We start from the raw sequence: 19,502 nt of genomic DNA, 5'->3' as shown, positions 1-19,502 counted from the left end.
CCAAAGGGCTATAAAATTGTATATTCTTCTAGATCCAAAAATACCACTACTAGGTCTGTAACCCAAAGAGATTAAAGAAAAAAAAAGTGGGGGAGACATGTCCATATGTAGAAAAATATTTATACCAATTCTTTTTGTGGTAGCAAAGAATTAAAAAATTGAGGGGATGTTCACTAATGGAATGGCTGAACAAGTTATAGCCCATGATTGTGAAAGAGTATGACTATATTTTAGAATATGACAAGAGGATAATTTTAGGGAAAAATAACATGACAAGAGCTATATGAACTGATGCAAAATGAAGTGAGAAGAATCAGAAGATCACTGCCCACAGTAATGACAATATTATAATGGTAAAATTGTGGAAGACTTGGTTACTCTGATTTAAGACAATTTACAATGATATAAGATTATTCCAAAGGATTCATGATGGAAAAAAAAAATTCTACTCAAATCCAGAGAGAAAATTGATTAACTCTGAGTGCGATCCGAAGTAAATTTTCTCACTTCTTCTTGCTTTTTGTGAAATATGTGTAACATGGAAATATATTTTAATGATTTCATGTGGATAATTGAAATCATGCAAAATATATTTCCTTTTGAGAAAACAAGAAAAAGTGAGAAAATTATATTTCAAATTGTACTAGTTCATAATGCTTGTCTTCTCAGTATGAGGGGCAGTATGAGGGTGTGGGAGAGACTTGAATTTAAAAAAAATAATGTCAATAAATTATTCATACATATGGCTACATATGGGTGTTTAAGAACTGCTATCCATGTAGCATACTATTAACTATCAGTTGTATAGAGGAAGGTGTGCTTAAAAAAAGAAATAGTGAAAAGAAGATAGAGATAGGATGTTCTATCTGTTAATAATTTCCTTTACATCCAAATATCTAGCTTGTTTGTGCATATTATTTTCTTGTTGTCTTTCTCCATTAGACTCCTGGAGATCACGAACTTTTGTCTTTTTTGTGGTATGTCTAGTGCTTTCCAGTGTCTGGTAAATAAAAGGCATTTAATAATTGCCTATTAACTTGTGATATTATTCCTGTATGGAACATTCAGGTGAAGATAATAGTATTGTTCTCTTCAACTTAATCATAACATTGCTTAGATACTGAGAAGTTAAATGAATTGTCCAATGACATAGTCATATTATATCAGAGGTAGTATTTTTAACTCAGGTTTTACTGTCTTGGAGAGTAATCCTCTAGCCATAATGCAACACTGCATCTTAGGAACATTTTATCATCATGAAATACATTAGAAACATAATGCATAATGGCTTACTATATAAAATATGTTGCTAAAGCATCATTTTAGAAAACTACATCTAGTTTCTAAAATGTGGTATTTACCTCAAAAAATGGCAAAACGTGGTTAAACCATTTGAAACTAATTTTTTTTTATTGTATCATTCTTTTCTATTAATTGGGGCTACTTCCCTGTTCAAATTCAAAATATGAGATAGTCATAAGTCATTCAACATATGGCAAAAAGAGGTTTACTTGACCATTATCTCAGAAATAATACTTAATAAAGATCCTAAATCACTTAGATTGGGTAGATTCCCTGCTATCTGCTCCCTCTCACCTGTCTATATGGAATAAGTTTTTGTCAGGAGGTCAGGGAGTAGGAATTTTGGGGGACTTGGAACATCTGATAAGTACAAAGAACTCTACCTCCTTGTGGGAAGGTCTTTTTAATGCTCTCAGACCACAAATCCAAATAAACATAGCCAGAGACAATCCAGTTCCAAAGAAAGTTTTGTTACCTTTTAGAGGAAACCAAAACAAAGAGAAACAAATAAACAAACAAATAAATAAATAAAAGTTGGCCTGATCCATGTTGCATTGGGAAGGGAAAATCCTGGTAGGAAGTGAATCTATCACCCCTTCAGACACCCTAATTAAACAAATTTGGGGATTTGCTAAAACAAAAAATAAGTAAAACACAGAAGATATACTTCATCGTCATTTTAAACTATGCTAGGAACAACATTAGTTACCATTAATCCTGACCCTGTTATTTAGTAGTAAACCACATTCTAAAGAAGTATTATGTAGTAACTTCCACCTCAGGCAAACCAGATGGTCTTTATTTTGCTTTTCCAAACCTTTCATGCAGTGTGCTGAATGCTTCTGGAGAACTAGAATGGTATATAAGAACTTGCTGCCAAACTGAAAGACTGGTCAATGTGTTGGGGCTGGCATGTAATCCATGTGAGAAAAAAAATAGTCACACACAAGTTAGCAGATCATGAATTTTGTCAGTTGGTTTCCTAGAAACTGTTAAAGAGTCTGTACATCAAAATCTGCAGTGTTCCCATTCACACTCCACACTTATGTGTGATTTGTTCCTGTGTAATTTCCTGGCTCCATTTCTGTCACTTGCCTTGCTCAAAATATTTACAACAGTTTTAAAGACTACTGCTGGTTTTTTCCCTCACCTTTCATAAATTTGTCTATTAGATAAGTAGACAGTAAAGAACTGGGAAGAAACATCTGAACATTTCCCATTATTTTCCCCTGAAGTGAATAGCCTTAGCATCTTGATAATGGGTTTCCTTTTCTTCCAATTTCTTTCTCCTATCAACATGAACCCTAATTATTTTACTTTTTTTTTTTAATTTATGTGCTTAAATAGTGAATAAAATGTTTAAGAGGACATTTCAATTAGGTTAACTGGGATTGTGTATTTTCCTACGTTTCTATACATATTCCTGATAGTTCCAGATGAAATCAGAGAAAAGCTATTTTTCTTGTGTTCTGTTCTCTATGTATTCAAATAGCACAAATGTCATACAAAAAAAGCTGATAATGATTAATTAAATGTTATCTTAAATATTTGACACAACAGCTTTGTATTTCCAAATCTATTTAGCTGGTTTTAGATATCAGGAAATAGAAATATAATTACTAAAAATGTTTTATTTCTATTATTTTTCTCATTTGTTTTTTCTTTATATCATCTATAAACTAATTTCTGCTTCAAAGTTGTTTGATAGTAAGGCATTTTAATTGGTAGTTCTTTTGGTTGAATTTAATTTCTGACTCTATATAGTAATGAGAAGAAAAAAAATTGCACAAGATCCCAGGATAAAATTTCACAATGTAACATTACAAATAATTCCAGAACTTCCTATAAATCAGATTTTTGTGAGTTTTTTTGCTGTTTAATTTATCCATTGATTATAAGCATATATTTTATATATATTTGGTGATAGCAATTGTTAATTCAAGACATTGGCAATTTAATGAAGCAAAGAGGAGGCATAATGTGAAATTATATTCAGTATCTCTGGAAATAGTATAAAGTCTCATAACCTTTTCTAGATTTATCTATTTAGAAAAGTAAAAAATGATGGGGAGAAAAGGAAAGAAAAAGACTTGTCTTCGATAAATGGATAAAGTACAGAAAATAAACTTTAATTAATTACCTCAAGCCCAGTGAAGATCCTTGACTTCTTCATCTTTGGAAAGTGATTGTGCATCTGGCACTTTTTCCTCCATCCCCCAGAGCAATTGGCCCTGAGACTTACCTTTCTCCATTCAAAAAAAGATGAAGATATTGATTGCTAGGAAGAATCCCTTGCAATCAATGGTCAAAGAATTACAAAGAGTAATGATTTTGGTTCTAGAATGTTCACTCAAAGCTGTATTTTAATATGTTATGGGATGTTCTTTCTTCAAGCATTCTTTAGTAATAATGATGATAGCTACCATTTATTTAAAGTTTACTGTGTACCAAACACTAAACTAAGCATTTTATAATTATTACATCATTTGATTCTCACAGCAAATTTGGGAGGTTTATGTATGATGTCCATTCTACAGATGAAGAAACTGAGACAACAAGAAATTAGATGATTTGCCCAGAGCTCCACAGCTACTAAATGCATGAGGCTGGATTTCAACTAAGTTCTTCCTGATTGAAGGTTGTACACTACATCTATTGTGCCACTTAACTCGCTATAAAGATTACCTCCAATTATTTTGGGGGAAGAGAAATATTCATAGATATGGACAAATTATGCAAATTTGTAAATTCCTCCAACTTAGAACTGACTTGGATAGTAGATATGCTAATTAGCCATATTTGTGCCTAAAATAAAAGGCATGTTTCTGATTTTTTTTTTCAATAGTAGCATTCTGTGATCATAAAGGAAGACAATCTTTTTTCACAGAAACTACTATCTTTGGACACCTAACACTTTTTCTTATAGTATGGCACCAGACTGTAATAATGAACTCCTTTTCCTTTCACATTTTCTGTCTAGACTGTTGTTTTATTTTTGTAATGTTTTAATCAGAATTTTTTTTTTTGCTCTTTCTCTGAAGTTAAGTTGGGTCACACTCATTTTCTCCAAATGGCTCCAGAATAGAATCCTGGACCAATTTCCCTTTTATGCTTTAGTTCTATCCCTTCCCTAAGAATTAGGTTATACAATAATAGATTTAGTGCTGGAAAAAAATATTGGAGATCATCAAGTCCAACCTCTTCATAATAACAAATAAGGAAAATAAAGCATGTAGCACTTAGTTTACAAAGCTACTAAGTGTCTGAGGAAGGATTATTATTTTCCTGATATTCTGTGTCTGTTCTTTCACATATTATTTTTCTTCCTCCCCAACAGCTCCTTTTGCTTGCTTCATTCTAGGAATGTCTTCTATCTTTTCTGTGACTTAATCATTCTTATTAATAAGTCTAAAGGCAATATTACTATTATATGAATTCCTCTTCTTCATCAAACAGCAAGAACATTCCGTCTTTGTTTTAAACATTATTTGTGATTTCTTCAAGTGGGGGAAGAAGGGAGAAGAATTTAGTTCATAACCATAATCTTCAGGTTCCTAAATCAGGTACTGTGTATTTGGCAAGTTTATTGAGTTAGGAAACTTTTTGCTTACCTATATATTTCCATTTTGAACTCCTTCTCTCTGTTCCATTAATTTTACTGATTTATTCTTTGCCTTGAACTCTAAAATGATGGTTTTATTTTTCCTAATATGCAACTGTGAGATTAAGGAAATAATATTAAATGCAGCTTCATTTCATAATTATTTAAATATATCCTTTGTGATTTAGGAGGTCCTTGTTTATGCTATAATCCCTCTATATTTAAATCTATTTTTTTTAAATCAGATCTGCTATTTCAGTGATGTAGGTAGGGAACTCTTAATTAAGAATTTCTACCAAAACAATTTTCTTCGGTATTTATGTGTACAAAGTGTGTCCAAGTTACTAAGAGTTTAGGTGACTAGTTTAGAGTCCTGCATTCAAAACCTGTCTTTTTGCATCCTTTCTCTCTCTTTCTCCCTCTTTTTCTCACATTCCCCACCCCATCTCCTTTTTCTTCCCCTCCCCTCATCTCCCTCACACTCAAGCATGAAAAATGGTCATGAGATATTTGGTGGGAAGAACATTAGGCCTATGTAATTGTAATAGAGTGCTAGTGTGTGGATGCGGCTATTTGTTTGATTAAGTAGTAATGGTTGTTCCAGGCTGAAATTATGTTTATGCAAGGAGAATTTGTTCATGTTACTAATATTAGCATTATATCTTCTATATTATTATAGAATTGTCCAATATTAATGTAGGGATTTTGATGTATTTTTGGGATTAAGTATTATGTTAATTTGAGCTTTACAGCTTTCTTAATTGATGGCTGCTTTTAGGCCTACAATGTTTTTGTAAAATTTTCATTATCTTCTAAAGAAGTTTGTTTACATATCAAAAGAGATGTCCCCCTTTTGATTATCATTTAAATTTAAGTTAGGTTTAGTAGTACTTGAGTTAAATTTAAAGTTGAACTTAAATTTGTTTTTTGGACAACCAGCTATCATTAAGTTCCATTAGGCTTTTCATCTCTATTGTAAAATCATCTCACTATTTTGCCACATAGACGAGTTCGTTCTGTCAACTGTTCTACAATAGCTCACTTAATTTCGGGAAGTCGGGTTTTAATTCTTTTTGTCAGAATTGACTAGCTAAATCATTGTGCAAAAGGTATAAGGTGTAATCTTTGCTTTTTATTGCTTACAGGTTTTTTAAGGATCTTTCAAAGTTCCCTCACAGTACTCTCGTTATCGTGCCTATAAAATATCTGTTCTGTCGCCTATACTAGGATTAATAAATGTTTTGAAAATTAAGTAAAATAGTTAGATTGTTTATATTTTAGGACTAGGTCTCACTCAAAATGATCAGGGTTAGCTGAAATCTTTTAGGTGTAGACTAAATGCTTTAGTTAAGCTACATTTTGATATTCCAAGTGCACCTTCCAGTACACTTACCACATTACGACTTTTCTCCTCTTTTTGACGTATTCTTATTAGGTATAGATAAGTTACTTTGTTGAGGAGGGTGACGGGCGGTGTGTGTACATCCTATTGCTGATTTCAATTAAGCTCTTTATTCTTAATTTACTGCTAAATCCTCCTTCATATCTTTATTTCAATAGACATTTCGTTGTGTTCTAGAGTAGAAAATGTAGCCCATTACTTCCCCCTCCATATGCTACACCTTGACCTAACGTTTTTATAGTTTCATGATTTTGCTCACTTTTGAACCCTGTTGGGGTGAGCTGACAATGGCAGTATATAGGCTGTCAAGCAAGAAGGGGTGAGGTGTCTTGGGGTTTATCGATTATAGAACAGTGTCCTCTAGGAGGGTCTAGGGCACCGTCAAGTTCTTTGAGTTTTAAGCAGTGGTAGGGACACAGAAATAGGGACACAGGGAAAGGCCCCCAAGAAAGAGGATGCTTAAGTAGAATCTTGAAAGAAATTAGTGGTTCAAAGAGAAAAGTATAAAGGGATCAATCAAGGCAAATTAATAGATATGGGAAATAGATGCTTTGGTTATAACATTATCACCCATGTGATTCAGAATAAATCATCATAAAATGATTATGGGTTATGTTTCTAAGGATTGGATTTAAGCCAAAATTTGCCCAAATGTGTACAGCCCCCTAAGAAATAATATAAAGGTTATTGCATTGTTGTTGTTGTTATTGTTGTTGTTTTCCTTTTCCTCTCACTATAGATGAAAAGTTTTAAAGGACAAAAGTCATGTAATTTTGTAAATTTCCATTCATCCTTAATATTTATACGAAATATTTTCCATTGTTAGGGATTCTGATAAAGCAAATATAACTCAGTTACAGATGAGATCCTTTGCCAAAATTCAGCATTCTAATGAATGAAAACAGTACACATAAAACAAGAGGAAACCAATATATATGTGTGGATAAGGGAAGAAGATTAATTTATTATGGGGCATTTTGATAAATGTATTCAATATTGATTTTTAGACTCTTTAAGGGCAACTTAGATATATTCTAAATACTCAGGTTGCCTTTTATTCTATTAATAAGTTATTCTATTCTAATGAATTTTATTCTATTAATTCTATTATGTGGAATATATGTATATATATATATATATGTATGTATTCTATTAATTCTATTATAATGAATATTACTCTATTAATTAATAAATTCAGTTACCTGTAACTGTTTCTCTAGGTCAGCAGTTACTTTGTCACCGCTAGTTTCATCCACCACCACCACCATGTGAGTGAGAGAATTGACTCTTACTTGTTCTTGCTCTAAATCTTCTTGAAGCACCTGGAAACCAAAATGATTGGAAGAAAGAGAAAATATCCTCCATGAATTCTTAGTACATCTTAAATAACATCTTAAATTGGATCATAAATGCCAATTATTATCAATTAATTCAAACAAAACACACAGCTATATTAACTTCTCAAAGATGAGTGTTTTTTTTTTGTTTGTTTTTTAAATTATTCTACAGCTAAATTGTGATTAATATTTTGGAAATTCTTTCATCCTGGAAATTTCATCTTACTTCTGACAATATTGTGCAAACATGCATTTAAAATTCATTAAGCACGATGTTCCAGCTACTATACTAAACACTGACTGGTGATAGAAAGTCAAATTTTAAGAAAAGATTACTTCTCTGAAGGAATTTGTAATTTAATGAGGGAGACAACATGCAAATAACTATGTGTAAACAAAAATATATATATATATATATAAGGTCAATTTGTCTCAGAAATACTGTCTTTAGTGTCTATATGTGGTAGTCCATGGGAATATCAAGACTGTCACTGCTCCTAATAGACAAAAGTGAAAGAGACAAAGGTTTAGAACATACCTTAATTTGGAGTTTAAGAGCCATAAGAGTCACTGATTTTTCACCCAGGTTGAAAATGTTATAATAACTCATGAACCTGATCCTACTATTAACAAGCCAGATCTCATGGCTGACTAATTCAGAAGGAATGAACTGCTCCATTTGTGACCTTGGTTTTCCTTACATCTCCCCTTCCTAAGGGTTTCCCATATCAGTGCTAAGTCTTTGTAGATGCACAAGCAGTTCAACAGCTCCCCTAAGTAGCAAGTAGATGGGATTACTGGTGCTCACTATCATACTTGAATATTCATTGACTTTTAATATCTTGTAAACTATGTAAACCTGGTCATTATGATTCTTGCAAACCTTCCCTCAACTACCCCTCTTATCCCCATCCCTCTCTCGGCCAAAGATAATTGATTTAGGGACTAGATAAGCAAGTAGACACCTCAATCAACATCACTTTCTCCTTTATCTCATGACTATCCACCTCCTTCTCCTGCTGGGGAAATTTTAAAAAAATTATTCAAAATAAAATTCAAGGGTCATACAGGATTATTAATTTAAAGAACTAAAACTGTGAGTTATTGTACCTGGCTTTCAGATCATTATCAGCTGATAGTGATTACAAAAATGCTTTCACAAGTCCTATACAATCTGGATTAAAGGAAAACTATGGCCCTGGATTGAGAACTCCCCTCATGTGCAAGAGAAAATTGCTTATGTTACAAAAACCCTCTTAGACTTACTTATATAAGAGTATTCAAGATCATTCCAAGAAGATTTGTATGGTAGAAGTCTCACCATACCATAGCTTTCATTATCTCAATATAGACAAGACACTACATTTTACATATCAGATATTTAAGATTTTCTGCACAAGTCATTTCAATTCAACAAATTCTGTTCCTGTTACAGTGCCACATATTGTGCTAGGGTCTCCTGACAGAAAACACTAATTGAAATAATTTTTTGTCAAAGGGTCAGGGGATTGAGAGAGGTAATGTGAATGTATTTTAAATATTTTAAATATATTAAATAAATTTAAAATTGAATATTTAAATAGTTTTATTAATAAATTTTATGGGCCATCTAGTTGATGTCATGGATAAAGCACCAGCCCTGAAGTAAGGAGGACCTGAGTTCAAATTTGACCTCAGACACTTAATACTTCCTGGCTTTGTGGCTTTGTGCAAGTCACTTAATTCCAATTGCCTCAGCAAAAAAAAAAAAAAAAAAAAAAAAATGAGAATAAATTTTATGACAAATTATTTGGAAGTCAAAAATAATGCTTCTAGTCAAAAACTTATTGGTTATTTAAGACTTTGTAGCTCTAGTCACTGAGTAAAGAGCTAGACATTCAGGAATGGCCATATCAAAGAAACTTTACTGGGCTATATTTAACTATTAAATATTTATGTTCTATGCTTCAAACAGATTAACCATATTGAATACTGTATTAAACTCTTACAATCTTAGACTTTTTTTTTATTCAATCATCTTTACTTTTCAACTTCAAATATTTTAAAACATTGTAAAATTTCTTGTTTTCCTTTCTGTCTCTAAATGACTACATGAGGCAATTTGGAAGAAAATGTCTACATCTATGCTGTATGTATACTAATGTTTTGTGTACTGTTAATATTTTTCTCTTGAACAAATTTATAAAAAATATTTTTGCTGTAAAACAGAAAATAGAAACAAATTCTTGAGTTGTTCTTACAAATTATTTTCAGTTAGCATTTTAAAAATTTTATAGTATGCAAAAGATTTCAAATAAATTTGTGAGAAATATTAAAATATTTTTGGTGCACCTTGGTTTGCTACATAAAATGATCATACACAATACTGATGTGTAATTTATTTAGCATTTTTTCAAGTTGTAATTTTTACAAAAAGTAAATCTTCTTTCAACTTTCTCTCTCCATTCCTATACAGAAATTCATTTGTTCAACCAAACTGATCATGTTCAGGTGCCACAAAAAGCAGAGTACGTGCTAAATAACCCCACTTGCAGTGTTTTCATTGTCCATATATTACTAAATCAGACAGAATGCCTCCATTGAACAGATTATTCTGCAGGAAGTACTAAGCAAATGGGATGGTTTGCATTCAGTAACAATTACCACAATTACAATTACCACAATTACACATTAGACTTTAGGAACATTATGAACCATCCAAAGTTTTTTTAATATTATTACCCAAATTTCTGAAATCCCCTGTCCTCCAAACCCAATCCATAAAAAAACAACAAAATAAAACAAACAAAAAAATTACTGACATTTATTAGGCCATAAATTACTTTCTCCATATCCTATAAGAGGTGAGGGGAAAGAATGTGATTCTATTATTATATTGTGTAACACATTATTTTCAAAAAAATGTAATACCAAGAATCCTATAGTATCCTCCAGATTATTTAAAGTATTTCATGAAACCAAAAGTATTTTCATAATTATGCTGACATATTAATTTTAAATACTATAATATCTATTGATATAATGAGAGGAAGCTGGTAAATGTTTACAAATGACTTTCAGAAATATGTATTTATATCTTATGTATGTATGTACACAATCAACAAAACAATAAATCCATGGCACCTACACAAAAATTGACCATATAAAAGGGCATAAATAACTCACAATCAAATGCAGAAAAGCAGAAACAGTAAATGCTTCCATTTCAGACCTTACGGCAATAAAAATTATATTCAATAAGGAGCAGGGGAAGATAGACTAAAAACCAATTGGAAATTAAATAATCTAATTCTAAAGAATGGTGGGTCAAACAACAAATCACAGAAACAACCCATAATTTCCTTAATAGAATGACAATAATGAGACAACATTATGGAATTAACATTATGGAATGCAGCCAAAGCAATTCTTAGAGGAAATTTTATATCTCTAAATAGTTACATGAATAAAATAGAGAAAGAGGAAATCAATGAATCTGACATGCAACTAAAAAGGTGAGAAAAATAACAAATCTTAAAAACCCCAATTAAATATCAAATTAGAAATTGTAAAACTCAAAGGAGAGATTAATAAAATACAAGCTAAGAAAACTATTGACCTAATAAATAAAACTAAGAGTTGGTTTTATGAAAAAAAAAACAACAAAATAGATAAATCATTGGTTAAGTTGATAAGAAAAAGGAAACAAATAAATCATCAGCATCAAAAATGAAAAATGATGATCTTACCACCAAAGACAAAGAAATTAAAGAAATAATTAGGATCTATTTTGCCCAACTGTATGACAGCAAGCCTGACAATCTAACTGCAAAGATTTACAAAAGTATAAATTGCCGAAAAAAACAGAAGAGGAAATAAATTACTTAAATAGCTCCATTTTAGAAAAAAGAAATCAAACAACTCAATAATGAAATTCCTAAGGAAAACTATCCAGGGCCAGATGGATTCACAAGTAAATTCTACCAAACATTTAAAGGTTAGTTAATTTTAATGCTATTTTACAATAGCATTGCAAAACGATTTGTAAAAATAGGTAAAGAAGGAGTGCTGCCAAATTCCTTCTGTGACACAAGTATGGCACTGATATCTAAACTAAGACAAGTCAAAACAGAGAAAGAAAATTTATACACCAATCTCCCTAATGAGTATTAATGCAAAAATTTTAAATAAAATATTAGCAAACTGACTATAGCACCTTATTAGCAGAATAATACACTATGAACAAGTGGGATTTATACCAGGAATGCATTGCTGATTCAATAGCAGGGAAAAAAAAACAAAAAAAAAAAAAAACAAAACTATGATCACAATCATCCATATTAGTAACAAAGCCAACAGAAATAATATGATAATCTCAATAGATGCAGCAAAGCTATTGACAAACTATAGTACTCATTCCTATTAAAAACATTAAAGAACACAGGAATAAAAGCTTTCCTTAAAATAATAAGCAGTCCCTATCTAAAACCAACAGCAAGAGTTATTTGTAATGGAGAGAAGCATTCCCTATAAGATCAGGGGTGAAACAAGGATGCCCATGATCACTACTCACATTGTACTAGAAATATTAGTTTTAGCAATTAGAAAAGAAAAAGGAATTAAGACATCAAAATAGGAAAATGAAAAAAATAAAACTATCACTCTTCACAGATGATATGATGATATACTTAGGGAATTCTAGAAAATCATCCAAAAACCTACTGAAAACAATTGACAGCTTTAGCAAAGTTCAAGGATATAAAAGATACTCAGAAAAATCATCAGTATTTTTATATATGATTTGCAAAGCCCATCAGCAAGAGATAGAAAGAGGAATTCATACTAGACAAAATAAAATACTTGGGGGTCTACCCCAAATCCAAGAATTATATGAACATAATTATGGAACACTTATCATACAAATAAAGTCTAAAAAGCTGGAAAAATTTTAATTGTTCATGGCTAGGTTGACTTAATATAATAAAAATAACAATTCTGCCTAATATACATATATACTGCAAACTATATTAGAGGGGGAACTTAACCTTCCCCTCTCAGAATCTGACATTCTAATCACAAAATAAACAAGGAAGAAACTAGGGAGGTTAATAGGATCCTAGAAAATCTAGATATGATATAACTGGAGAAAACTGAATAGAGAAAGAAATGAATACACTTTTTTCTCAGTAGTACATAGCACTTCCTCAAAATTTGACCATATTTTAGGGAATAAAAACCTTGTAGTGAAATGCAGAATTCAATTAGGGGCAAAAAACTAAATACCAAATGGAAATAATCTAATTCAAAAGAATGAGTGGGTCAAATAACAAATCACAGAAACAATCCATACTTTCATTCAAGAGAATTTTAATAATGAGACAACATACCAAATGACCTATGGGATGCAGCCAAAGCACTTCTTAATAAATATTTTATCTCTAAAAAGCTACATGAATTAAATAGAGAAAGAGGGTATCAATGAATTGGGCATACAAGTAAAAAGCTTAAAAAGAACAAATTAAAAAGCCCAGTTAAATACCAAATTAGAAATTCTGAAACTCAATGGAGTAATTAATAAAACTAAAAATAAGAAAACTATTGAAATAAGTAATACAAGTAAGAGTTAGTTCTATGAAAAAGCCAACAAACAAAATTTTGGATAATTTGATTAAATAAAGAAAAGAGAAAAAAATCACTAGCATAAAAAATGAAAAGGGTGAAATCACCACCAATGAAAGAGAAATTAAAGCAATAATTAGGATCTATTTTGTCCAACTATGTGGCAAAAAAACCTGACAATCTAAACAAAATGGATAAATATTTTCAAAAATATAAATTGCCCAGGTTAACAGAAGAGGTAATACATTATTTAAATAGTCCCATTTTCAAAAAAGAAATTGAAGAAGCCATTAATAAACTCCCTAAGAAAATATTTTCAGGGCTAGATGAATTTACAAGTGAATTCTACCAAACATTTGAAGAATAATTAATTCCAATATTATGTAAACCATTTAGGAAAAATTGGTAAAGAAGGAGAACTACCAAATTCCTTCAATGACACAAATATGGCACTGATATCTAAACCAGGAAAAGTCAAAAAGGGGAAAGAAAATTATAGAGCAATTTCCCTAATGAATATTGATGCAAAAAATTTAAATAAAATATTGGCAAAGATATTACAGCAATTTATCAGCAGATAATATATATGACCAAGTGGGATTTATACCAGAAATGCAAGCCTGAATCAATAACAGGAAAACTATTATTATAATCTACCATATCAGTAATAAAACCACCAGAAATCATGTGATAATCTTAATGGATGCAGACAAAGCTTTTGATAAAGTACAGCACCCATTTCTACTAAAACTACTAGAGCACACAGGGATAAAGGATAACATTTCCTTAAAATAATAAGCAGTACCTATCTAAAACCAACAACAAGAATTATTTGAAATGGAGAGAAGCTGGATACATTTCTAATAAGATCAGGGGTGAAACAAGGATGCCCCTATTATTCAACGTACTAGAAATGTTGGCTTTAGCAATAAGAAAACAAAAAGAATTAGAATAGGCAATGAGGAGATAAAATTATCATACTCTGCAGATGACATGATGATATAAACCTACTCAAATCAATTAACCACTTTTAGCAAAGTTGCAGGATACAAAATAAACTCACATGAATCATCAACATTTCTATGTATTACTGACAAATCCCATAAGCAAGAAATAGAGAAATTCCACTTAAAAACTGTAGACAAAATAAAATATTTAGGTGTCCCTTAGCCAAGAGAAACCCAGGAACTATATGAACACAATTACAAAAGATTTCTCATATAAAGTCAGATTACACAATGGGAAAACATTTGCTCATGGGTAGGCTGAGCTAATATATTAAAAATGATAATTCTATTTTAATTGGAAATTACTCCAATTCACTGACTTTCTCAATTCCTTAATTTAAAACTTTACTCTTTCAATACCTTTTTCTTGATGTCGTTCCTGATTCCTCAAAATACTAGCAATACTTGGCTATTTTTCATTTATTCTACATTAATTCTGTATTTTTTTCTGTATTTACACATGCACACACATAATCTATCTTTCCAAAAATATTGCAATGTCTTTGACATGGGAGACTACTTCATTTTTTGTTGTTGTTGTATCATCAGCATTAGACAGAAAGAAGGAACAAAATGGGGATTTATTAAATATCTATTGATTTGTCATTTGGATTATAAACTCTATAGCATTGAGTCTAGATGATTTAAAATAGTATTTCTTCTGTGTAGAAATGGAGTTGCTATTTGAAGGTGAGAGTGGTCAACTATATATAGTATATAATATATTAATATTATAATATTATAATAAATATAATAAAAGTTTGGTGCATGTATAGAATGTTTCAGATGGTGTTTCCAAATGGAGGACATGAAAAAGCTGTCTCCAGGAGAATTATTATAACATATGAGGAAATTTCCAAGGAGAGATAGATTGTGGAGCAGACAGACATTTTATAACTGGTTCTGGCAGGCTAAAGATGTTCTGAAGAAAACACTCTTTGATTGAATATGGAAAAATTATAAAAGGACTAGTAGATTCTGCTTCTTTCTCTGTTTCAGCACTTGGAAAACCTTCATAACCAGTGAAGGGAGGGGAGTCTGTGACCTGCTGAGTTTGAAAGCACCAGAAGGCTTCTTAAAACATTTCATTTTTCTGTTTGTGGCAGCCCTCTTTGTAGTAGCCAGAAACTGGAAACTACGTGGATACCCATCAATTGGAGAATGGCTGAATAAATTGTGGTATATGAATATTATGAAATATTGTTGTTCTGTAAGAAATGACCAACAGGATGATTTCAGAAAAGCCTGGAGAGACTTACATGAACTGATGCTGAGTGAAATGAATAGGACCAGGAGATCATTATATACTTCAACAACAATACTATATGATGATCAATTCCGATGGATGTGGCCATTTTCAACAATGAGATGAACCAAATCAGTTCCAATAGAGCAGTAATGAACTGAACCAGCACACTCAGTGAAAGAACTGTAGGAGATGACTATGAACTACTACACAGAATTCCCAATCCCTCTATTTTTGTCCGCCTGCATTTTGGATTTCCTTCACAGGCCAATTGTACACTATTTCAAAGTCCAATTCCTTTTGTATAGCAAAACAACTGTTTGGACATGTATACATATATTGTATTTAATTTATGCTTTAACATATTGAACATGTATTGATCAACCTGCCATCTGGGGCAGGGGAAGGAGGGGAAAAATTAGAACAAAAGGTTTGGCAATTTTCAATATTGTAAAATTACTCATGCATATATATGGTAAATAAAAACTTTTAAAAAATAAAAATAATAAAAAGAAAAAGAAGAAAAAAAGAAAATTAAAGCTAATGGGGGGAAAGTTAAATGTCAATAAGTTGTTAATTCATTAAAAATTATTTTTAAAAATTTCATCTTTCTAAAGTTCAACATTTGGTAGTAAATATCAGGAACCCTGTCCAGCAATGGCTAAGACTTAGCCACGTGTGAACATCAACTGGATGTTGTTATCAAACTATGCACTAAATATTGGTTTCTTCAGTGTTTTATAGGACCTGAGCTAAGTTTTAAGCCCATTCTATTCTCTACTCCGCCATTCCCTGAAACTGGGGTATTATAGAAAAGATAATGCCCTAACAGAGTTAGGGAAAATTATTGCAAACATTTTAATCCATTTTTTAAAAGTAAATATACTGTTTGTAAAAGCTAATTGATATTAAATGGTTAAATAGAAATGGAGTGCGATTTACTGGAGCCCTAAGAATGTAGGAATACAGCCAACTGGGGCTCAAGCCAATGGCAGAGAAAAGAGATACCAGCACATTTTATACACACCTCCACACCATTAGAAGTTATATAGTCACAGTGGACTGGAGATAGTAGGGCCAGAAAATACATTCTTTGTTTATGCAGAAAATCACAGAATTTTAGAATTGTATAGGCATTACTTTAGATTTCACTTTTAGATCACTCTAAAGATTCAGAAGTCTTCTCTTGACCCCACCCAATATCTCCCTCTCTATAATTTGTAAATTCCCTCCCTTTTCCCCCATTGCTCTTGTTTCTTCCTTATGGAGAGGTAAACAAAGGAAATTTAATTTCTCTAAGTGTATCTCTGAGCAAAACTTTGGTTAGTGAAAAATATAATGGAACAACACTGGTTGTTTCCACCACATATGTATGTTATTTAACTTTTATCACACTTCACCATGATTTGATTGTTCTTTATTAATCTCTATTTAACTCAGAATATGGAGTTCAAAGTAAAACTTGACTCTTGTGCATCTCTCCCTTCTTCACTGATAGAGATAGCCATACAAGTATAAAGAGATTAGTGGCAAAGAGATAACAATGATGATTATAGCTGATGTTAATATCATGCTTTAAGTTTTGTAAAGCACTACACATACAATGATCTAATTTGAGTCTTAACACATTTAGTTGATATTATTATCACTAAGTAAAGGCTGATTCTGTCTAGATGATTCAATGATTAGTTAAGTTTCTATTTACTGGGGGCAACTAGGTGACGCAGTGGATAGAGCACCAGCCCTGAATTCAGGAGGACCCCAGTTCAAATCTGGTCTCAGACACTTAACACTTCCTAGCTGTGTGACCCTGGACAAGTCACTTAACCCCAGCCTCAGGGGGAAAAAAAAAGTTTCTGTTTACTTCTCTCTGTGTTAGGGAATAAGAAGAATGTATTAAGCATCAATTAAACATGGTTGAATTGAAGGTGCTTTCCTATTATATGAAAACATGGGAAGTTCACTAAAAATAAATTAAACTTTGTTCTGCAGTCTCTAGTCACAAAGTCATTAACACAGAAGATAGATATAGCTAGTAATCAATTCACTCCAATACTTAAGGTATTGAAAAGTGACTTATAATAAGTATGGAAAACAAAAATAATGTTGTAGAGCTATACAGATAGTATACTATGTATTTCTGCCTATAAGAAGTTTCAACTTTCCAACCTTATTTCACCTTAATTCTGTTACTGTTACTTATATAATCTGAATTTTTATAGTAGTTTCCCTCTCTGCAGGGTGTAAATACAATGGGATTACTCATCCTAATATCTACCATATTTGGTTGCATCTGTGCTTTTTTATTATTCCCTCTGATAAATAAATAGATATATATATATACATATATATATATATATATGCTGAAAATATAATATATTTTTGGTGAAAAATTGTGTCTTAAAATCACAACTTTAACTTTCCCTTAATTTAGAGGAAACTCTCAATAGAGCTAGGAAGTATATAGAGACACAAGCTATGTAAGAAGAGACTTTGAGAGGAGGAAAGTAGAGACAGACATACATACACACAGAGAAAGATAGAGAGACAGATAGAGAAAGAGAGAGAGAAAAGGAGAGAAAGCATCATTGTTGTATCCACACAATTTAACAGATAAGTGTTACATGCCTAGGGTGAATTAGTCTTGGGGAACTTTTCCCTCTAGAAGAATTGATAGCAGATGGTGAAGTATCTGTTTCTCCTTTCTCTTCCTCTCTTTGTCTGGGAGGTAGATCGAGGGCAGATGTTAAATCCAAAGTTTTCCTGTTCTTTAATGTTTATTTACAGTTCTGTTTAATTAGTCCTAAACACAAGTTAAATAAAATGATAAGTAATAATTACTTGTTTTGTGTGTTTCATTATGGAGAATAAGAAGCCAGAGTGAAGAAAGCAATGAGAGCATGGATATGAGTATAGTCCCTCTTTTTCTTCATTGCAAGTATCTGATTGAGGGCTCTGTAATTTGTGTAAGGGAGAACATCATTCAATGTTTCTTTTTATAAAACTGTTCAAGATAGGGTAAAGAAAATAGGAATCTTATTCCTATTTTTCCCATGCCAAAAAGTGAGGTAAAATAGTAGTGGCTATCTGGTGAGTCCTCAGGTAGGGTATGGAGTCACATTACTTTTTTTTTTCATTATTCTACTTAATAAAGGCTTGGATAAACTTTTTGGGACTGAAATAAGAACAGCTGACTAGGGAATAATTCATCTTCAGTGGGAAAAAAAGGAAATGTCTGGAAAAGACTGGCAACAGAGGAAAGGGAGAGAGATATCTACTGTTCCTCTTGCATCAGTTGGCAGGTAATTTTACCATTTTATGTAAATGATCCTCATAGACACATTGTTCTTCTACTTGGGATATTATTCCCTTCCCTAGGGTTCAACACTCTACCAGATCCTAAGGCTAATAAATATGATTTCTTACTTGAAATTTTCTTTAACCTCTATGGACAGTTCCTTTTTGGAACTCTCTAGGCAACCTGTACTTCTTTTTATGCACTTATTTATATTTTATATTAAATTCATTTGCATAAAAATTCTATCTGTGATTCTAGATTGTAAGCTCCTTGATAGCATGCATTACTTCCTTATTCATTTCTGCAGCTAAGTGCCTCATGTAAAGAAATGGCCATAAATGATTTTGTTGATGATGTATTCAATTCCATTTCCTAATCATTTATTTTTATATATACAATGTTCAAAACACTGTGATTGGTATTAGAGATAAAAAGAACAAAAACAAAGCATTATGTGCTTTGCCACAGCTTGGTGAATAAGCTAAATGAAAACCATGCTAGCTCCTCACCCCGATCTATTTCAGTCTCTGGGTTCAAGGAAACAATGATAAAAAGTCTTAAATGGCAATGCATGTTATAGATTCTGCTGGACCAGGAACCAGCAAGAGTTGCTGTCGTCTTTTTTTTTTTTTGGGGGGGGGGATTGTTTTTTAGGCAATTGTGATTAAGTAACTTTCCCAGAATCACATATCTAGCAAGTTTCAAGTGTCT

At 31.7% G+C, this 19,502-nt stretch overlaps 1 protein-coding gene across 1 annotated transcript in view; it reads right to left on the bottom strand.

The window, feature by feature from the left end:
• Positions 1 to 19,502, bottom strand: part of DMD (dystrophin) — a 2,117,885-nt gene that overhangs the window by 1,518,943 nt on the left and 579,440 nt on the right. Inside the window, 1 exon segment of the mRNA XM_074300855.1 lies at positions 7,508 to 7,627. Coding sequence (XP_074156956.1) covers positions 7,508 to 7,627 — 120 coding nt within the window.

The sequence above is a fragment of the Sminthopsis crassicaudata genome, chromosome 3 (assembly GCF_048593235.1).
Source record: "Sminthopsis crassicaudata isolate SCR6 chromosome 3, ASM4859323v1, whole genome shotgun sequence".
Lineage (NCBI taxonomy): Eukaryota > Metazoa > Chordata > Mammalia > Dasyuromorphia > Dasyuridae > Sminthopsis > Sminthopsis crassicaudata.
Note: the sequence above shows the minus strand (reverse complement) of the source record. Positions and strands in the feature narration are given on the sequence as shown.